The sequence below is a fragment of the Manduca sexta genome, chromosome 22 (assembly GCF_014839805.1).
Source record: "Manduca sexta isolate Smith_Timp_Sample1 chromosome 22, JHU_Msex_v1.0, whole genome shotgun sequence".
NCBI classification, from domain to species: Eukaryota; Metazoa; Arthropoda; class Insecta; order Lepidoptera; family Sphingidae; genus Manduca; species Manduca sexta.
In genome coordinates, this window is record NC_051136.1 from 12,602,314 (window position 1) to 12,626,391 (window position 24,078).

At 36.2% G+C, this 24,078-nt stretch overlaps 1 protein-coding gene across 2 annotated transcripts; it reads left to right on the forward strand.

Annotated features, from left to right (window-relative positions):
- Positions 1-871: 871 nt before the first annotated feature.
- On the forward strand, positions 872-18,992 carry LOC115449528 (proton-coupled amino acid transporter-like protein pathetic). Of its 2 annotated transcripts, none has more exons than XM_030177375.2 (9): positions 872-936; positions 1,350-1,463; positions 4,211-4,361; positions 10,380-10,501; positions 11,432-11,516; positions 13,540-13,784; positions 16,051-16,263; positions 16,532-16,701; positions 17,890-18,992. In XM_030177375.2, the coding sequence occupies exons 1-9, from the start codon at positions 887-889 to the stop codon at positions 18,171-18,173; spliced, it is 1,434 nt and encodes a 477-aa protein (XP_030033235.2). In that variant the 5' UTR covers positions 872-886; the 3' UTR covers positions 18,174-18,992. The 2 variants fall into 2 exon arrangements, with proteins under 2 accessions (XP_030033235.2, XP_037297430.1); XM_037441533.1 differs by having other exon boundaries at positions 4,211-4,349.
- The last annotated feature ends 5,086 nt before the right edge of the window (positions 18,993-24,078 follow it).

Sequence of the window (24,078 nt, forward strand, 5' to 3'; positions counted from 1 at the left end):
CAGTAAAAATCTAAGAAGATTTATACAAACTTTCATACCCTATTTTATCTCCTTAGAGGTGGAATTTATCAATATCCTTTCTTAGCGGATGCCTACGTCATAACATCTACTTGCATGCCAAATTTCAGCCCGATCCGTCTAGTGGTTTGGGCTGTGATAGATCACTGTCAGTTAGTCAGTTTCAGTTATATACATTTAGATGTAGCGTAAACTCTGCTAATAGTAAATAAATTGTTCAGCTTATAAATTCTAAGGGCGTCATTACTCTGCTACATATCCCATTTCTACAATTTTCTTCACCCTTGAGTTCACTACTGAACATAAGGAAGGACTAAAACTTTCAATACCAGCCTTGTAAAACTTGTCAATAGTTTTTTTTATTTATTAACAAATATTATAAATTTTATTCTAGTAATTGCTTACTAATTTTTACTTTATCCAAATATAACTCTTTTGTTGGTTACCCAAGATACAGATTCCAGCCCTCACCTAATTTGGGAACCCGTGGTAATTCTTGTATTGAATAACGATTCTTAGGATATTATTTATTTAAGTGTAATTTTGTTTGGTATGATTATTAATAAACAATTTATATTCGTATTTAAATATTGTCAAATTTCGATTTTATCTATAATGGAATAAGCTTGTGTCTAAAATAACAGACACGTTATCAGTACTTAAAAATATTATTGCATGGAACGTAGATTATGTTCAAATTATTATTTAATACGGCTGATCAAATCAGCCTAAAACTAGTTAAAATTACTTTATAAAGAATGCATCATATTTGATAAATTTTCATAAATTAAATTAATTTTTAAACTGATGAAATAAACAAAGTAATAATTATAATATTCCTCTTCACAGATTAATAACAAATGACAGAATGGTGAAGCCAGAGAAAAATAATATTGATTTAAACAACTTCTCCTCAACGTAAGTATTATCTATATTTGTATTTTATTTATACAAACATGGTACCCATGGCAAGTTGCATTACCACGATGTACTTTGAAATTTAAAATTCTGTAGTATTTTTGTAGATAATTGTTTCGTTTACCATCATATTTTAACACAGGCCGGCATTATTGTCTTGACTAGCGAGAACTACTCCTTCGTCAATCCAAAATTCATCTGGACGCTTTCCTAATTACCATCAGACGCAGCACTTTGCCTTGTCGAAATAAAAAAGACTTCATTGCCCTATACCGCTAATCATAAACCGCAGTACCCTTTACCTTGATTAACTAAGAGAATGTATAAAAAAGATAGCCATATTTATTCATATTTATTTATTATTCATCTAATTAATGAGTACTACAAATAATATTTATTCTATTATCTTTCAGAGCGGAACTGACTGCCCACCCTGGATTCCAATCATCCATCAGCATAATATCTAAGGGCAAAGAAGACAAGCCCTACAATCCATTCGAGCATCGAATGCTTGAGCATCCCAACACGTAAGTATTATTATTCTGAGTAGTGATGGTGTGTCAGAGGGACAAGTACTTTGTGATGCTATGCCATTAAATCTAACCTATACTATTACATAAAGCTGAAGAGTTTGTTTGTTTGAATACGCTAATCTCAGGAACTACGTGCTCGAACTGAAAAATCTTTTTGTGTTGGATAGACCACGTATCGAGAAAGGGTAAAGGATGTATATCATCACGCTGTGACTATTAGGTGCGAAGCAGTAATAAAAAATGTTGCTATAACGGGAAAAATTTATTCCTCTTGAGAGCTTCCATTGAAAGCGCCGAGGAAATAGTTAAAGTCATGAAATAAATATGTACGACGGTATTGTTCCTCTTAAAAGTTCTAAAAAAGTATAATATAAAACAAAGTCACACTGCTATTCCTGGCTCCGGTAGCGGCCACGGTAACGCCGGGGCAGGGGGTGCGAAGAATCCCCGGGAATCCCCGCTCCCACCCTCGACGACGACTGGCCTTGGTAACACATAGCATTCGCACTTTGAGGACAGACGAGAAGATTGTCGAACTGGAAGAAGAATTGAGTGGGTTTCACTGGGACATTATGGAGTTATCGGAAGTCCGAAGAATCGGGGAGGATACGATAGCCCTGAAGTCCGGAAACCTGCTCTTCTACCGGGGGGACGACCAACAGTCCCGAGGAGGTGTCGGATTTCTCGTCCACAGGTGTCTCATCAACAACATCGTATCCATCGATAGCACAAAGGTCGGATGTATTGTGCGCACATCTAATCGACGTAACTTCGTTATTTTAATTTCAGTCTAATAATACAATCTTAGGTACGTTGTGATGGTTTCTCTCTTTATTGTGACGTCACCGATCCTTCGCACAGGTAGTAGAGCATAATGGCTACACATTGTAGTTTTGGCAATTGTTTTTTCAGTCGTACAAAACATTAATGAATTATATACATAAACCGTTCATTGATGGAAGCCGTATGAAAATCGTTCGTTTTTGAGTTTATCGCGTTAAGACAAACGCCACGGGGGACTTTGTTTTAAATATGTACGAATTGTTGTTTCAAACCGAAAGACTACCGAATAATTATAACACACTATCAGTCGTTTTCAATAAATGAAACTAAATCTCAATATTCAATCGAGTTCCGAAAATGAATAAATTAAACTCATTTGTAGCATGTCAATGAAACAATGTTCTACTTGGTTTATTTTAGAGATAGATTGCAAAAGGATTTTTTTTTCGCGGTACCACCGTAGTTTTCACCGGGGTTTCCCCGGTGAACGAAACACAGGCGATCCCCGGCTTAGCAACCACGGCAGTCCCAAGGGAAATAGCTGAGAAGGAAGTGTGGAGGGAGAAGAAAAAAATATTCAGTTGGCGGAGAGAAGAAGGAAGCGAGATATTTGCTAGCGCTTATTGGCCTCAATGTGAATTGACAACCATGAGCGATGACTAAAGCGGTATTAGCCTAGTTGGGTGTGAAACGGACTGCCAAGACGAATATCCGCAGGTTCAAATCCCAAGGGCACACACCTCCGACTTTTCTAAAAAATCATGAGTGTATTCTTTGTGAATTTATCGTTCGCTTTAAAGATGATGGAAAACATCGTGAGGAAACCTGCACTTCTGAGAAGTTCCCCTATAGAAATTTCGAAGGTGCGTGAAGTCTACCAATCCGCACTAGGCCAGCGTGGTGGACTAAGGCCTAATCCCTCTCAGTAGTAGAGAAGGCCCGTGCTCAGCAGTGGGCAAGTATATAATACAGGGCTGATATTATTATTAACCATGAGGTATACATACTTAACAATATGTCTAGGGCCGTGGCAAATGTACCCCCATGCATGGACGTGTATACGGGGTGGAGTACGAGAGCATAAAAATTCCCTCGAGGAGAGCGGGGGTTGGATGTGGAGGGAAAAGGGCATTGGGAACATTTATTTAAAATAGCGGTAAGTAGGATGCACAATGAAAAAAAATCTGAAGAAATTACAAACAGGTTAAACCATGATTTAAACGATTAATATAAGATCTAATGATCAGAATTATCATATAAAATTACTATGGTTGAGTAGCAAAAGGCTAAAACAAACAAATAAATCGTAAAGGTAATTTATCAATAACCGACTCATAACTTCAAACATGACTGATTTTATAAAAAGAATTCCAACTAACAGGTGATGTTAATTTATGTTAAGTGTCAACATGTTTACGGTTTACAATGAATACATGACCTACGTTTGTGTTTAATGTTGTGGGAAAATATTGTAATATAATAGAAAATAATTAATTCAAGAGAATTCAGTCAACATGTACAACTCTTAGAAATCTCTTGAGCTATTTATGAATTCATAGAGCACTTCATTATGGAACCACAAGACACGTTAAGGCTTATAATAATATGAAAGAAGTATTTGAAAGCCGCTACCTATAATAGAAGAAATTATACGAACTGATGGAAATAAATTGAGTCTAATGATAGGTATTGTAAAGATACTTCGACCTTTTACAGTTCTGGTAGTTGATATTATATAGGTACATGAAATTTGTTCAATGCCTTTAGTAAATTATAAATGTAATCTTCATGAAGCGATTAAAATCGAGTAATTTATAATAAATTCACGCATTAAATTATTGTAACAATGGCACTTTATAATAAAGATTTGTTATATTTGGTTTTCCTTAAGTACCCTAAACTCCTTTCCGTATTACATTCTATATAGATTTAAAATAATTGTTTAATTTTTGCTACAGAACAATCGGCTCGATTGTCCATCTCCTGAAAGCATGTCTCGGCTCAGGAATCCTGGCTATGCCCGCAGCGTTCAAAAATGCTGGACTCGTCACTGGATCTATCGGGATACTACTAGCTGGTTTCATCAGCACGCATACTGTACATATTTTGGTAAAAGATTATTTATGTATTACACACACACACACACACCATCACGCATTTTATCCCCGAAGGGGTATGCAGAGGTGCAACCAGGGCACCCACTTTTCGCCAAGTGTGTTCCGTCCCATGATGTGATAGGGGGCGAGCCTATCGCCATATCGGGCACAAATTCCAGACTCCGGGCTGATCAATTATCACTTTTCCCGACCTGGGATTCGAACCCAGGACCTCAGAGCGCTGCCGTACCTACCGCGCATGCAGTACAACTACGCCACCGAGGCAGTCATTTATTTATTTAGTTTATGTATTATATACCATATATAGAGAAGGTGGTAGAATATTGTTACGCGCCGCTATCCTAGCCGATGACATCGGGCGTTTCCGGAAGTATTCGGCTGCGCGGGCAGGCTGGCAGAAGAGAAGATATGTCACGCGGCGACTATTTTATTATTATTCTCTCTGGCTGGACGTTGTCAAAAGAATGTTTAAAATTGTATTCTGTAATTATTTTGCTAATATAATGTTTACTGTAAAAGAGCGTTTTACATTCAGAAGTGGGATTATACAAATGATAATTTGAAGTTACATTGAATTCGAATGTGAAGAGAACTATCGGAATAAATGTGTGATGAATCATTGAATGCCAAAATTAAAATTACCAGATTCTCAGATTTTAGTTACCATGGCAACGTCTACGTCTGTTGAAGTAAATATGTTGGGAATGCATATGGAATTGATGTCTGCACATTAGTACGATTCACGACATTCATAACAAAAACTTCGTTATGCCTGCTGCTTGGCTCACTGGAGAGGGTGTTTTCTTAGAAACTAAATCATTGGAGACAGGAATGACTGGAGTCATGTGAAGTCAAATCGGTGGCGCAACACTTCAGGCTGACAATGCGAACGTGCGTAACTGTTTATTTTATTTAATCTGATCTGTCTGTGGCCGTGAGCCTTTTGATAATATTTTATCTGCAGCCATGACCATTCTGATCATATTCTGTCTGTAGCCATGACCATTCTGGTCATATTCTGTCTGTAACCATGAGCATTCTGATCATATTCTGTCTGTAGTCATGAGCATTCTGATCATATACTGTCTGTGGTCATGAGCCTTCTGATCATATTCTGTCTGTAGCCATGAGCATTCTGATTAGTGTTACTAGGTCCTATTTGTTTGAAATCGGGCAACAGGTAAAACAAATCGGGATCCAGGTAGAAGGTCGAAACACAAAAAAAAAATACTGCAAGTCATGCTAATGTTGGTTTTCATTGAAATTTCTGTTTTAACATCGAATCATAGATCACGGTACAGTCGCGTCTCTAAACAAAAGAACAAAATAAAATTATACCTACAGGGCTAGTGATGTGATGTGTTGTTTATTTTTTGATAATAATGTCTTTTGATAAATTTATTGATTTTCGGGACATTTAATGTCCCAATCAGTCGCAAATCGGGACGCGTCTCCAGAACTCTGATAACCGGGATATTCCGCGCACATCGAGACACCTGGTAACACTACGTCAGAACATATACTCTGTCTGATTTGACTGCTTTATTTTACTGATCTGCTTCATTAATTCTGTTTTACTTAATTTCTTTTCTGTTTTTCTATTTCTGTTTCTGGTTTAGTGTTTATATTTAATTATAAACTATATATAATATCTGTGAATTCATTAATCTTACATGGAAAGCTTACAGTCTGACATAAAGAGATTAAGCTACAATATACGGCAGAAGTACAATATTATGTGATTTGTGGTATACGAGGTTCCAAAATCCAGTCAACTGTGTTGATGTATAAATGCAATTTAGGAAAACAGAGTAAAGAAAATAAGACAGAGCAAACGTTGTTGTTTAGAAATGTAATATAATAATATAATATAACATACATATCTTCTGTTCCAGATACCCTCACTGATCTGGTTTGGAGCATGATAAAAAAAAAACTATTCTGTCTGTACTTGGACTCGAGATAAATTGAAAAGCACTGGCTTATTAATTGAAATGTTTGGTATTCTTATATAGCACTTACGCAATGGCTCTGAAAAATTGATGCTCTCTAAGTATACTAATAAGGTACAATATGTGAGCAATATTTCTGCGAATGAATAAGGGTACAATATGGTGACCCTGTATACTGGATTGTGTTGCCGTACTAGCTGTAACACTAAGCTTGGTTGGTTAACCTTCGCTCAATTTTTTGATAAACAGTGGGAATGGTAATCTGAGATTGCAAAAACATTTGTATTTGTCTTTGAGTATTCCTGCAATTTTGAAGTGTACCATGGTGGTGGTGGTGGTTTATTGTTGGTAATAACATTATGAACAAAAAAAAAAGTAAAATATCAGATAAAACCTTAGGACTGACATCTATTATACTGCTTATGATAAGTTATTTTCTGTTAACCTGTTTAGTTGTAGAAATATATTAACCGTGGTTTTATCGAGCAGACATGCACAAGGAATTCTTTTGATTTTAGTGGGTCATTAGAAGCTGATGTTTTAATCAAATAGTTAAAAAAGTATGTTTAGAGTTCAGTTATTGTCATTTTGTATATATGTAATTATATGGCGAGAAATTACAAGTAGTGTTATAATAATAAAAAAAAAAGTTGAAACATATTCGGTAGAAGTAGCGACGGATGCGTGCTTCAGTATCGATACTATTTACGGAGCCCAATTTACGGAATGTAATATTGACATTACCGAAAATTATGTACAAATCCTGGTTCCGATGAGTTGCCAACATTGTGTAATGCATATGAAAATTGCTGTAGTTGTTTTTATTCCATGTTGGCCATGTTCTCTCTGTGCTGGTTGTTTATATAAGCGGAACATACACGTGTAGCTAACGCTGTACTTGAGTAGTGTAATTGTAAATCACATGTCTCCACATCGGCTTCGATCGCCAGTGACAGTTTTTATAAACACTGGGGTAACGGTTAAGCCTGCTGGTTCTCTTAGTTGAATCTGGTCCAGTGTCTTGGTTATGCCTGCGATATAGAATCACTTTAGCGAGGACTTTGTAGATATTTGACATCAAGTTGTAGACCTATAGTTATTTATTCAAACTGTTAAGATTTATAGTCTTCTTAGAGTTTCTTATATTGTAATTATAATATCCCATTTAGGAAGTGTCTTGACACGCGTGGCTTAACTGACTATTCGACTCATAGTTACGGGGTAGGCTGCGCTTTCAATTGGTTTTCTGTTATAACAAACGAAAGTTTTGAAGATCCCGAGATCTCTGTCGTCTTTTTAGTTGTTTCGTCCGATTTGATCTTGAATGTTGCTATGCTCTCTGGAGTCCGTCATTCATCGAACATATTCAGAGATTGGTGAGAGAGCCCAGAAGCAGTTTCTGTATCATTTTTCACACGTGAATAACCACAGCCACAGTTTACAAAGCTACGAATCTAGACTTGCTCAATTTAAAATCAGTTTTCTTGAATAAAGACGCGAGATGGCTGATATCATTTTTTATTTTACAAAAATGGGTTAACGTTGACATTGATAACTCTGTTTTGTTAATGAAACTTAATTTTGCTGATTCTCGTTCTGGCAACCGTCTCCATAACAGAGTGACTTTCAACTTGCCAACACGGCGAATCAATTATAGTCATCACTTGTCTTTGTGGCGAATGTATCAGTCCACAATAATATGCTTCAAGAAATTTGTATTTTAGCGGTAAAGTACCTCAGATTAAGAAACTTGGAATAATAAATTCTGTCCCTAATTTGTGACTTCAACTAATTCGTTATTACTAATTCAAACACAATGTAACTTGTTTCCTAATTTACTTTTATTGCATGTAGAGTTCACTTCTCGAAAGTCGTGCACCCAGTTCTGTTGCTAATGTATCCGTTCTTAATTTGGAGTCTGTACATCTTATGTTATCGATTAGGTTAGAAGAGCTAGTAATAAAAAAAAATGTCCTTTTCAATCTTCTTGTGTAGTCGTATAATAGTAATTGTTGTCCACTGACTTGAAATTAATTTATTCTTAAGACCTCAGTCAATAACTATGTGAGTGTAGGTGTTAATAATGTCCCTGTTCTCGATGAGAAGTTCATTGCTGATGTTCTCTGCACCTGGAGTTTTATTTGTCTACTTTTATTTATCAGAGATTGTCTCCGGTACCGGTTCTTTAATGGTCGGATATGTTGTTTCTGTAGTATTTCTGCATGTGTATAATTCTTGGATGCATTTAGTAGCTTTGATAGAGACTCTCGTACTGTGGTTTCTATTATGCCGTTTTTATCCTTTATGCTGGGGATCTAATCTCTTTTCGCTGTCTGTATTTTCCCGCCTTTTTTCTTAATGCCTTTGGCCGTTTGAATGCATTTTTCTGTGTTTATAATCTGGAAGCATGACAATCTTCCGCATGTTAGTTTTAAATATTTTATTAATTTCAGTTAAGACTTTTCTAACGCTTCTTGCCTTTATGCTGTGTTACTCGTAAACCATTTGATTAATTGATTTGATTGAGTTGGTATATGTTGCGTATGCTTATTTATATGTATGAATCGTGTGCTGATAAGTCCTTATTGTGTGTTATATTATCTTGTGTGTTAACTTCCTTTGCGACTTCTATGGAGTTCTTTAGTTGTGCTTCTCATTCCTTTTCATTTGCTGCTGTCTTACTAATTGGAGGTTTTGCTTTGAAAGGTTTAATTGTTCTGGGTGTTTTTTTTTAAACTTAAGTTTGGTTCTCAGCATTCTATGATTGCTACTAGAATTCAGCATTAACTGTATGTAAACTTGGATAAATAGAATGAAGGTCTTTGGTTGCTGGGAATGAAGTAAGGAAACGGGGTTTAGGTACTAACGAAAAATAAATTATATACACATATAGCGTGAAAGTTAATTGCAAAATGGATAAGTTGTTGGATATTGTGGATACGCAAGACTTGATTGGTTTATTAAAGAGTTAATCGATCAGAAATAGTTAGTGATTTACTGGTAAAAATGTTTAAAATATAAGTATCCGATTCAGTTCTGCTTTCTCAAATTTATTTTTGTGAATACCTTTGGTATTCACTTTGCAGGATGGCCGATGTTACGCGCCGCTATCCTAGCCGATGACATCGGGCGTTTCCGGAAGTATTCGGCTGCGCGGGCAGGCTGGCAGAAGAGAAGATATGTCATGCGGCGACTATTTTATTATTATTCTCTCTGGCTGGACGTTGTCAAAAGAATGTTTAAAATTGTATTCTGTAATTATTTTGCTAATATAATGTTTACTGTAAAAAGAGCGTTTTACAATATATTTATATCCGTCCCGATAGCAACCACCGTATACAAGGTATTAAACCCCGCCTTAGTGACCCATGTAAGCGTGTCGCGTTCTGGGAGTAGCCTATGTATATCCGGTTCCAACAGGCACAATTGTGTCGACTGCCAAGGGGTAATCATCTCTCGTCAGTCGACATTGTGTTGGACCCCACTCCACTTACCATTAGTGCAGTATAAATAGTATAACAGTAATCTAAGTACGAAGTAAGCAAGTAAGTAAGTAAGCGGCGATAGCCTAGTTGGGTGTGGAACAGCCTGCCAAGACTAATGTCCGCAGGTTCAAATCCTATAGAGAACTTCTCTGGTATGCAGGTTTCCTCAAGACGTTTTCCTTCACCGTTAAAGCAAACGATAATTCACAAAGAATACACACATAATTTTAGACAAGTCAGAGGTGTGTGCCCTTGGGATTTGAACCTGCGGACATTCGTCTCGGCAGTCCGTTCCATACCCAACTAGGCTATCACCGCTTGCTTTAAAAATATAATGGTACAATAATTATGCGAAGAATATTAAAAATATTTCAATTCTGTCATAGTATATTGTAACCAACACATGAGCTCATCCTTTTCCCGAAAAGGTAGGCGATGCCCAACTATTACACTCACTTTTCGCTGTTCGTATTCCACTATGATAATATGATGGACTATCGCCATATCGGTAACGGCTAAAACCCACTTATGAAGTAGAAAAAACAATTGTAACAAATATACCGAATGTTGCAGGTAAAAACTTCGCAAGAGGTTTGCGTGGACGCTAAGAAACCTTCAATGAGTTTTGCGGAAACATGTGAGGCAGCCTTTACTTACGGGCCTAAAGGCGTGCGGAAGTGGGGACATTTTGTCAAGTAAGTATTTTATGTTTATATCGCATTAACACAAATCGGTGTTTTTGCTTTGTATTTCTACAATAGTTAATGGATTTTGAGGTGTTTACAATTTTTTTTAGTTTTTTGTATAATATAACTAACTTTTGCTCTCGGATTTACCCGCGTGAAACATTTTTCCCGGGGTAAAAGTAGCTTGTGCCTTCCCAGGATTTCAAACCATCTCCTTGTCCTCCAAATTTCCTCAAAATCCGTTGGTTGGTTTTTAAATTCATCGCGTTCGGAGATAGTCGCGTTTTTCGTGGGGGAATGTGTGTTTATAATACATATGTTAGGAGTGTATAAAAACACGTAAAGGCAAATTATTTTATTATTAATTTGTCAAGATTTCATTCACTGTTAAAGCGATCACTAAATTGATAAATTGGGGTTGGCTTCGAACCTTCGCCTTTAGAGTCTGTTTCACCACTTATTATGCTATAAATACTAATTATAATCTCCATTTTGAACTAGTAATTCACAAAACATAGTTTACGTAGTTCATTATTTCACGATATATGTCAATACTTACCTCACATTTAATCTTATTACAATAATTATATTTTAACCCGCTATTGCTGAATATAAATTACAAGGCCTAATTAGTTCCATTTAAAAGTGAAACTATTGAACTAAATAGATATCGATGCTGTTTAAGTAAATGAGAACATCAACATGTTGACAAAGTAATTGTATTAGAGCCTAGGTATAAACTTTTTAATACCTATTGCAAACCGTATTCTTTTCTTGAAATCCGAGCAGCTCACGATTTGTCTGGAATTCACGAACTGCCGCCCAATGCCTACATCAAGCTAATAATTAAAAATGTTGCCCAACATTTAGATCTCGCACCTCGTCGTTTTCATAATCTTACACTGCATCTCAGCTAATAAAAGACTACTATTTCTACAGAAACGTAGTGGATTACTCAATGGTCTTGGCTTATATCAGCGTGTTGTGTGTCTACGTGGTTTTCGTCGGCTCCTCATTTAAGGAAGTAAGTTTCAATCAATTTGCGTTCTCATTTGAATCTGACTAAGTAAAAGAAGATGTTACGAGTATTCTCAAGTTGCCGGAGGTGATTTCGCAATGGCTCGTAGTCTATTCTTGATTGTATAATTGTATTATTAATTTTATATTCGGCAATATGTGGATAAATGTATATGTTTTTATATAAGTACATTTAGATTAAGATTAGTCTTAATATTCCTCAATGTGTAACCGTTTTTTCACTTTAAAATAAACAAAAATAGATTTAATTCTTTGTATCTTTATAAATAACTAGCTTTTGCTCGGGGCTTTTCCCGCGTGAGGGATTATTCCGGAATAATTATTTTTTCGACTTACTTATGTAACGTATATTATGACCAAATTACACAAAAATATTATAAATTGTAGCATATCTGTTATTCTGATGTATAAAGTTTCACCCAAATCCGTTTAGTAGTTTTTTCGTAAAAGAGGAACAAACATACACACATACATCCATCCTCACAAACTTTTGTATTCATAATATTAGTAGGATATTACAAATAGAAGTCAATTGCGATCTAATTTTATTAAATTCTTAACGAATTTCAGTTATTTGATGTAGCAAGCGGCGATAGCCTAGTTGGTTGTGGAACGGACTGCCGAGACGAATGTCTGCAGGTTCAAATCCCAAAGGCACACCTTTGACTTTTCTAAAAATTTATGTGTGTATTCTTTGTGAATTTATTGCTTGCTTTAACGGTGTAGGAAAACATTGTGAGGAAACCTGCATACCTGAGAAATTCTCTATAGGAATTTTGAGGGTGTGTGAAGTCTATCAATCCGCACTAGGCCACCGTGGTAGACTAAGGCCTAATCCCTCTCGGTAGTAGAGGACGCCCGTGCCCAGCAGTGGGACAATATATATACAGGGCTGATATTATAATGTAGCAAGACCTTATACTATATATACAGCATTTTAATGCTATCGTAGTTAAGTGTATGCATATGTAATTATGAATGCCTCATTGGTGGGCAGAGTCCACAGACTAAGATGTCTTTAGTTTGATTCCCATGTCAAGCATAATATTGTGCGGGTACTCAAAACATAATTCACCTGATATGACCCTAGAGAATTGAATAAATTATTTACGAAATGTGGTCCTGAAGAAGAATGCTGGGGAAAGAAATGCTTGAGGTGTTGTGGACAGAATTTTGAACAAACGCCTCGATACTTCAAGAACTCGGCATCAAGCAGCTTCTATCCGCCTTAATACAGTCCCGCATACTCACTTTCTTCGGACACATTTACAGGAAAAGTTTGAAGGCACTTGGTCGCGGGGAAGTACACCTATGCGTTGGACTGATCAAGTAAAATCTGCCGTAGAGCGTCCCGTACATGAGTGCACCAGAATAACCTCTAACATAGAGATATGGCAAAAGATCGTAAGACACATTACATCTGCTCCGGAAAACACTACATGACGATCAAGGCCACTCTGTCAAGAGTGTTACGACTAAGAAGAAGAAGACATCCTTCATAGACGATAGACGCAAGGAGATTAGTAGGAAAATGCAAGCCAAATCGTCACTGGAATTAATATTTTCTAAAATTGAATATAGCCTTTATATTGAAATAAAAAAAAACACCACCCGAATTCATCCAGCAGTTAGGATATAGCAACAAAAACAACAAATTCTCATATCAATATTACTAGAATACAACTTTATAACGAGACTAGCAATACGATTGCCCGATGACTAATATCATAATCAAACACTTTCTTATAAACATCAGTAGGAGATATTGGATTGATGACATTACCAAGTCATTCCCATTTTGCCTGTTGGTAAACGAAAGTTATCATTAATCAGTAACAATTCTATCAGAAGACCTTATTTTCAATCCATTGCATAGCAATTATATTTTCACTGTTTAAGTTATCATCAACTGTGTTATATTTCAGATATAACCCAATATTTTTTTTTTCAATTTTACCACTCCTTTAATTCACCCTTCTTTTCCACTTAAATTGCGATTATCTTTCCAGACCCTGGACGCCTACATGCCAGACAACAAGCTCTCTATTCAAACATACTGCGCGCTGACACTAGTTCCCCTGGTCCTACTGTGCCAAATAAGGAACCTCAAGTACCTGGTGCCATTCTCAGCGATTGCCAATGTGCTAATCTTCATTGTCTTTGCTATTACCTTGTACTATGTATTCTTGGATCTACCCCCTTTGAAAGAGAGGGAAATGGTTGCTGAAGTTACACAATGGCCATTGTTTTTGAGGTAATGGCTTTGTATTTAGTGTATTGTTTTTTATATTTTAATAATTTTCCATGTGGGACACTTATTTCACTAATAGACAAAATATATTTTTATACTCTATGCTTCAAAAAAAGTCATATAAAAATTCCCCAAATACACAATAGAGACATTTAAGTAGTTTATATATTTTTTTACAAAATAGAACTCAATATAAGCATCCAGTGTGCCATTTCATTTAGATGTCAAAATCAAACACTGAAATCCAAAACTACGGTATCGACGTTGGATGACTGAAACAGATGTTCAAATATGTCAATTTCATCGAAACCAGCCTTAATTACCAATACACAGGTCTGCTGTGAACTGGGACGGGTGGCTGTAGCGTGATATTGATTTTATGCATCTTAGCCTTGCTATAATCATTTGTTTGAGCAAGGGCGATGAGCTAATATATGTATTAGCCACATGTATTTAAAGGCTTCACTTGAGAACAGCTAGACCGGCTTGAATGATTCCTTAGGGTTAGGTTCCCCGAAAGTAAGGTTGGGGTTCCGAACCTCGAAAGACAAAAAAGGAACCCTTATAGGATCACTTTGTTGTCCGTCCGTCCGTCTGCCAAGACCCTTTTTCTCAAGAACGCGTGGAAGCATTAAACTGAAATTTATACCAAATACTCAAGTCTACTGTCTCTTGGAGCTGTGAAAAATTCAAACTTCTAAGCCAACGCAATCAAAAGATACAGCCGTTTATGCCGCAAATTTTCGAAACTCGTTAGGGAATCAAAACCTACAAGGTACTTCCCGTAAAGTCAGAATCTTGAAATTTGGGACGCAGCAACGTCTTATAGCACAGATAAAGGAAAAAATGCGGAAACCATACATTTTTAGTGACATCATATAATAAAAATAATTTTAAAGTTACTACCCCTTTCCTCATGAACGCGTAGAGGTATTAAATTGAAATTCATATCAAATACTCAGTTCTATAATACCTTTAAGCTGTAACAAATTCAAACAAAACAATTAAAAGTAAAAGTAATTTAAACCGCATATTTTCAAATTCGCAACTACTCGCAAGGGAATCAATACCGAAAGGGTACTTCCAGTCGACCTAGAATCTTGAAATTTGGCATGTAGCAATATTTTATAGCACATATAAAGAAAAAAATCCGAAGAACTTAAATTATTTGTTAATTTATGCTCCTCCAGCTTTCCATATTATAATGTTATGGATTTAATTTTGCTATAAGCATACCATAACTATGACTCGATTGTCGTGATGGGTGAACTTTTACTTATAAACTTACAGGTTTGTACGGAACCCTCAGTGCGCGATTCCGGCTCGCACTTGGCCGGTTTTTTATTGCGTTCTTAACTATCAGAATGTGGATTAATCTTGAAAAATTATTTAAATAAAACATTATTTCCACACACACCTTCAAGGGCAGAAGCTAATATAAATACAAAGCTTACTTGTATTATCTCAAATCTTTTCGTATTCAATATTTGATTGCCGAGATGATTATCCCTCGGCAGTTGACACAATTATGCCAGTCTGTTTGAACCGGATAAAACAAGCCTATCTCGGAAGACTACGCACTTATGTTGGCGACGATGGTGAATTTTAACACCATGTATACGGTGGTCACTGGTCGCTACCCGGGAGGTTATAAAATATATACTACCACCGACTTATCTAATCATAAAATAATAAACCTACATTGTGGTGTCACTTTTGCTATTACATTTTAAAGTTAACTTTATTATTACAATAAATAAGTTCCATATTTTACTGCGAGGTTTTTTATATTTTTGGTCCGGCAAGAAAGATTATTAACAAATTACAGAGCATTTGTCATTGAAAGCGAGGTTCTTTTTACCGTTTGTACTATATTGTCAGATCGTTGAGTTGGTACATTAGTTTTTTGCTATAAACATAAAATCAGGCAGTTTGCACTTTGTAATAGATTCAATTACATTCAACCATTCACTTTAGTCCTCCAAATTCTACTCAGCCGTAATAGGCGTGCTGGATAGAAACTGGTGATGGCAGATTATGCGCTCCAGATGCAACTCTGATGCTGACCACAATCCTTAGACACGAGGAGCCGACCAGAAAAAGAAATATTCAACCTTCTATAGTTATATCACTCCAATCGTCACATTTATCATGTCACAAAAATGTTCTTAGGTCCTATACTTTATCTTAATTGAGGTATCCTTTGGAACATTTTGTAATGAGTTATTTTAACATTTTTTAACACACTTTTTAACTATCATATTTTCAGCACTGTAATCTTTGCAATGGGAAGTATCGGGGTGGTGATGCCGGTAGAGAATGAGATGGCCAAGCCGCAGCAGTTCCTCAGCTGTCCAGGAGTCCTCAACGTTACCATGATCATCGTTGTCGCATTGTATGGATTTGTGGGCTTCTTCGGCTACGTCCAGTTCGGAGACCAGGTCAAAGGCAGTGTGACGTTGAATCTTCCTCAAGATGAACTGTAAGTGACACTTTATCCTCTTTCCTCACACCAATGTAGTCGCATAACCTCTTTTATCGATTTTGCGCAAACGGTTCGACAAAGATTTTACGATTTCCTTTACTATCAGACAAACTATTCGCTCATTTGCTAAAGAAATATTTTTTTATTTATAACTTTATCGTTTACACGGAAAATACATTCAAGAAGTTAATTGACCGCCTTATCACTCAACGCAGTCTTACATGTAATGATGAAGTCGATAAAATTAAATCATTTTTTCTTCCAGAATGGCCCAAGGTGCCAAGTTCTTGATGGCCCTCGTCATATACCTAACATACGCTTTGCAATTTTACGTACCCATGGAATGGATCACCAGAATGCTGAAGAAGAGAGAATCTGACAGATACGAGAACGTCATACAGATTTCTATAAGGATCGTTATCGTTAGTATTTCAGGTAGGAATCATTTCTTTGATTGTCAATATTATAATCTCTGCCTCTAAGCAGCAGTGTATAAATTATTTCATCCACCAAAACGTGCCCCACTATTTACCTCAACCGTTTATAGTATGCTTGCGTAGCACACGTGCACACACATGCTATGGTCGATAGCGTTGGGGAAAGTCTGGGATCTATCCCCTTATCCGTTTACACCCCATCAAAAGTGGCGGGTGCGTTTTCGTGAATGCAATGACTTGTACATGAAGATGCACCTATATGTTTCAGTTCAATGATCACACCCAATATTTCTTCCCCGAAAGGGTATGTAGAGGCGTGAATGGACCACACTTAATGAAAAATAAAATCTAACAGATTTCTACCCACTTTTCATATTTCATTATTATATACAGTAAAGGCATTGAAAAAGATTTGTTTGAAAATAAGATGTTGTTTTTACCATCTATTTTTTTATCCACGAATAGTTTAGCCTCTTTTATTTTTCCATCTGCTTTAAAATAAGGACAAATGCAAAAAGGAAATGATTACAATTCAAAACATATTTCATTTGTAGATCGCGCGAACCCATTTAACTGTTTTACGCTCATCAATTACTTCAAAAGTACTTTATAATTTATATTGACGATCAAATCAACAGATCTATGACTGATTGTTACATGAAATTGGCAATAAAAAAGTCAATTTAGATATTTTGATAGAACTCTGTAGAGAACGTGATATGAACAGACTAAATAATTAATAACTAAGGTTCTTTAGTATTTCTGTCTCGATTGAAGAGTATTAATTTCAATTTACTTGATTTCAATATTCAGGATATAATTTTAAATAAAATCACTCCTGAACCTCTTGAATCCAACTTTTTCGCGTTACAGATTAGCCTGGACTAATAAACAGATGGTCATTAAGATTCTCGAAAAACTTTTTTTAGCATGAAACAAACCGAATTAAGAAAAAATATAGTTATTGAAATTTGAGTGTCATGCCAACTTAATATTATTATAAAATTTTAAAATAAAAAAACTTACAAAAACTAGGATAGTAGGTCATTTTAGGAACCGGATTATCTTCAGTCTCACTACTTATAATTAACGTTTTCAAATATTTTTTATGGAAACCATCTCACCGCGAGGTACCATCCCTCAAGACTACCACCCAGCTAAATCAATTCCTATTCTTCTCTTGCAGTCGCAGTCGCAGCAGCTTTTCCCAACCTGGAACTAGTCATCAGCTTCTTCGGAGCCATCTTCTTTTCTACCCTTGGTCTTCTAATCCCAGCGGTAGTAGACACAGTCTATCACTGGGACAAAGATTTGGGAAAATATAACTACGTACTATGGAAGAATACTATATTAGGAATAATATCTCTTGCAGCTTTAGTGTCAGGAACGTATGTTTCTATATTGCGAATGGGTGAGGAGACCGGACATCAGGATTTGGAAGGAAGTCACACTAATGTAACTAGCTTATGAGCGTCTATATATAAATAGTTAAATAAGAGTATAGTTTTCTATATATGATTGACAGGCGTACACTAGACGGATACGAGTCAAAAGCATACGGGCATTCTGTGCATTATTAATAAATTGATTTTCTGCTGTGGCGTTACCTTAATTTTTCAGTGATCAACTTTTAGTTATACTATCTATTTTAGTAAAAGCATAAAAACTTAAATGTTACCTTTACTGACTCATTTTGGACTGCTTCAGTGGCGAAATTACGATACAGCTAAATAAATATTACGATACAGCTGCAGTGCTGAAGTCTAGGTCGATCTACGGGTCGGGCAAAGGCTAATCAGTGTCAGCCCGGATTTGGAGATTGTGCCCGTTATGGCGACAGGCTGGCCCCCTATCACACCATGGGACGTAATACAGCCGGCGGAAGGAGGATGCACCAGTTGCGCGTACTGACGCGTTGCGCGACAGTGTAACTACATGACATAATGAGACCTTAACGTCTCACATCTCAGGATGGCGAGCGCAGTGGACTACCAAACGATACTTTATATTTCAAGGTGTTGGATGGTGTTTCTACTGTTAATGGGCGGTCGTATCGTTTACCATCAGGCGAACGGCAAGCTCGTCTCGTCATTTACAGCAATAAAAAAAAGGCAATGATCAAAGGGGTCGTATATAACTGAAGTGAACATAGACCTTTCTCTGGTTGGTCTGAAAAGTCTTGGGCGAGGCTGACGTTCATTTAAATACTTAAGTGGATATAATAACCAGCAAACAATTTGAGCACACTACCGGGACGTCGGTTTTTGTAAAATAGCATAGTTACGTGCATAAAATTACCCTACCATACAGTACTGGGCTCAAGTTAATTATCGTTAATTATAATACACATTTGAACTATAGCACTTGAGGTAAATATATTTAAAACATATTGTAGTAACATACGACACACCTACCGAAATAATGACTTGAAAAAATTCTGGCTTCCCTATTCCATCCACAAGGGCAAATCCGTATTTTTGCAATTATGGGTGATCTACTCGAAAGACAGCATTCATAGCCCTACAGATAGTGAAGGTTTTTTGACACTTTTACCTTTATGTCTAAGAAAACCACTATTTTCAAAAAGACGAATTTACCTCCGCAGACGGTATAGGACTCCGAATATAATAAAACATTATACAGGGTCATGTTGACATTGCGTTACTAAATGAAACCACATGCTTATTTACTTGGAAATAACACTTTACAATAAGTTACTTGAGTAGTATATCTATATCTATACTTATAATAAATCTGTAGAGAGGTCAATTCTGTACATGAAATATATTTCCAAAATAACTATCAGGGGGTGATTAGGGATCAATACTGATGCCAAAAATGCAATTAGTAAAATTTTTGTCTGTCTGTCTGTCTGTCTGTATAACCGTTATAGAAACAAAAACTACTCGACGGATTTTAACGAAACTTGGTACAATTATTTGTCATACTCCTGTGCTGGTTATAGTATACTTTTCATCACGCTACAATTAATAGGAGCAGAGCAGTGAAGGGAAATGTTGGGAAAACGGGAGAAGTTACTCCATTTTTAAGCTTCCGTCGCGTGTGCAACCTTAATGGTTAAAGCTACGCAGAAATCATGTATGACGGAAATGTTCTCCTTAAAATTATGTAAAAAATATCCCACGACAGCATATGTCTATCTTTTATGGTTGACTCACAATAACACGTGTAACTCCCGATAGCTTAGCAGTTCGAAGCTTTCTCATTATATTTGTCTACTCTTACGTTTATAACACTCTCAGTCATCCCTAATTAAAAAAGTTAACATTATTAAATATTCCATAAAAAAAATCATAGAAATCGGTATAGAAACACCAAATTTATACATGAAATACGCTAATAATAAGCCATCACGCGTGAATACTGAATCATGCTATAAGCTTCCTTCGATTTCACCAGGATCCCATCATCAGACCCTGACAGGACAATCGGACCACCTGCATACCACCATAATTAAAAAAACATCCCGACAAATTGAGCATCTCCTCCATTTTTGAAGTCCGAAATCCACGCGGGCGAAGCTGCGAGCAGAAGCTAGTTTAAAATAAATATTAATAAAATGTAATTTTAATTTTATGCGCCCTAATGCCATTACTAATAACTACTCTAAGAGAATTCGTCGCAGCGGCCACATCATACTTTCAGTCAGAAATACACTCAGGCACACGCCATATTCGCATTTAACTACAAAATGATAAAAAAAAAACAGAAAAGTAAAACCAGGATTTTTGGTGAAAATATAAGTTATTAATGGTTGATTTTTGGCACAATGTGAGCAAAGGTCACGACGAGTATATGGTTTCATTTAGTAACGCAATGTTAAAATGACCCTGTAAAACAAAAAAGTGTTATAGTTAATATTCAAGTTCACAATATTGACTGATGTTATCTTTAGTTGGTGTCTACTTGTAAAGCTATATTTACTTCATCTTATGTTATCATAAATTATCGAATTCATCTAAAGCATGTAATCATGTAAGAATGAATTGCGTTTTTTTTATTATGACGTTGAAATTAACAATAATTTGACAGTAGGAATTTTTAAACAAAATCTTTAGGGAGGTTCAGCAGTGGACATCCTGCGGCTAAAAATATAAGACATGATGCGCGTTTTTGCAATGTTGCTGAACAATGCCCGCTACTTTTCACACAGAATGGCTTTAAACACAGATAAATAAGACCTTCAGCGCTTCATTAATAATGTATATTTTGTTATATGTATTATTAAAGTGACCAAATATATTTTTCTTTGTATAAAAATTGAGTTGTGTTTTACAGGAATAATTTATATTTTTATAATTTGTATTATATTGAATGTAATTAATGTACAAATGAATGTTTATTGTACAAGTAACTTAGATAAGAGTTTCAACTCTAGCATAACACTTAGGTGCGTTTCCATTAACAGAAGCCGCGCGGATAAGTAATATGGACTTTAAATATTACCCAATTATTTCTTTACGTTGAACGTACTTTTTTACAGTTTTAAATATACATGCATTCAAAAATATTAAAAAAGTAATAAATCATCCTCCGATGATTTTTATTACCCTTTGCAATGACACTGGAACAACGACTTAGAGTGCACATTTATAATTTATTTGTTTTATTTCTTCTCGTATCGTCTGCAAACCCTTGCTCACTATATCATTTATCTCCTGCTTGCTTACATTTTTTCTGCAAAAGCAAAGTAGAGATGAAATACTATACACCTAAGGATTTTTTCCCATCTTATCTCCGCATCGCTTATCGCTTGAATGGAAACGGACGCTACACAAGAGACCGTAAATTAAATTGTGATAGCAATAAATGAATACTTAATTATATTTCGACTTCTTATTACTGCAAACCTTTGATATAACTAACGTAATCCGTTGCCGCCATCGTGACTTATCTAATATCTATACATATATATAAACCAACATATTGAATACCTCCTAGCAAAATTTCAGTCACGGCGACCAATCTCAACGGAAAGCAGCCAGGTATGCAGGAGATATTATAATGCGCAAGAGTGTGCGCAATGTACAAGTGCACTCTCTGTTCCTTCACTCTCATAGTCCGGTGAGACCGCAAATCCGACATGACCACAGAGAGATCAGGACATGACCAACGGCTTAACGTACTATTTGAGACACAGGGGTATCACACCGCGAATTCTCTGATTCCGAGCTGCGGCCAAGTTTTAAGAAGAAAAAATTCAGTCACAATCATTGTTAGCCCGCCCGGGATTCAGGACATCAGCGCGGTTCGCGTACTCGTAAAACATATATCCAATGACGAGATATCATCTCATAGTTGGTATAAGTTAAAAAAATTCGTTGTCGTTACATCCATCCGTGTCAATTACTTCCCCGAAATGAAAGACCTAATATGTACTATATTTTTACAGTCACTCACTAATAGTTTATGTAAATAGAATATGTCTATCAATGTGTCAAATTTTATCAAAATCCATTCAGCGGTTTCGTTTACTTCTATTAAATATCAAACAGATTCACAAAAGAAGAACTTACAATATTTTCAGACTGGAACCTTTAATGAAGGACGTCAAGCAAGCAACTGCTCTTAATACTAAGTGAAAATATGCAATATGCTTGAAAAAGAATGTGCCGAAATGGCCGACCCCAGATCAGGGGCATTAAGACAGGTAGAAGAAGAAGAAAATTGATTAAAAATGTAAATATTATTAAGACTTATAGCAGTAGCACCTAGTAATTAAAATGATAGTTAAATGGGATAAAAATCTCTTTTTGACGTATCATATATAGGCGGTAGATAGTGGCGCATTGGTGCACCCACTTTCCACCATATGTATTCCGTCCCATGATGTAATAGGCCAAATTCCAGACTCAGGGCCGGTACTGAGTAGAGAAATCCAATAGCGCTTTGCTAGATCCGGGAATCGAACCCGAGACCTCAGCACTGCTCCCGTACTGAAATACAACTACGTCACTAAGACACTATATCACAAACACGGCATACATTCTTTTTTTGCTTTTAACTTGTCAACAGTGTCAACATTTGTCAACAGTAAACTAATTTAATTTTTGTTTGAGCTTAAGAGGTTTGATGCCTCAGTCTTCCCATGAGACAAATTTGCGTTGTTCGGATCTAAGCTTTATTGTAGTTTCTTTGATATATTTTATTTCAACACTAAAAAATTCTTGTGAAAAAACTATAAGTGAGATCCAATTGGATATCAAGTTCACTCGACATGTTTTAACATTAATCTGGAAAAACAGACAAATTCAATAGATTGAGTAACACAGAGAAAACGCGCCTTAAGCCTGACTTAAACAAAACTGCTACTAACCATATGCATATCAATTATTGCTTGAAATAATCGTAAGGAAATAACATGATACCGTCCCAACGCAAGCAAGAACTAGAAACTGACATGCGGTTATAAGAAAATTGCTAGAACAAATTTCGTGCCGCCACGACTGTTACGCAATGTAATTTTATCTTGAACATGCAAAACGTACAAATTATTTTGTGTATCTGTCAAGCATCTCGCTTACAAATAATGTTTACGACAAAATATATTGCCTCAGACAGAGCAACTTATGTTCCTTCAAAAATTACACGTGCTGCGAAAAAAATACTCCATCATGAAGTTTTATTATGTATTCTTCTTATGTGATCCTCTCCAAGTCATCGTCCTGAGTCATTAGTAGGTTCCACTCAGCATAGTTGCTTAATTTTCAAGAGTTACTAAATAAATAATAAAATCAGCCTTGTATTATGTACTGTCCCACTGTTGGGCACGGGCCTCCTCTACTACTGAGAGGGCTTAGGCCTTAGTCCACCACGCCGGCCTAATTCGGATTGGTAGACTTCACACATCCACGAAAATTCCTATAGAGAACTTCTTAGGTATGCAGGTTTCCTCACGATGTTTTCCTTCACCGTTAAGAAGCAATAAATTCACAAAGAATACACACATAAATTTTTTGAAAAGTCAAAGGTGTGTGCCTTTGGGATTTGAACCTGCAGACATTCGTCTCGGCAGTCCGTTCCACAACCAACTAGGCTATCGCCGCTTTCAAGAGTTGCGAGCGCCTAAACCGCTCACCCAAAATTCCAGTGTTTGTATACGCCGGGCCCTTACCAGGCTAACAAACGTAGAGTAACGTTAAAAAAATGAAATTTTAAGCAGACCATCAAAAAAAAAAGCGAACAAGCTCTCTTTGTACATGCAAGCTCACATTCGTCATTGAACATTATTTTAGAAATTCGATTCGACAACCATATCAATCTGTAATTGAGCCTAGAGGATTGTTAACGACATCATCTACAACTCAAGATAAGAATGCCACACAAACCGATAGATAAGCTGCATATTTGTGAC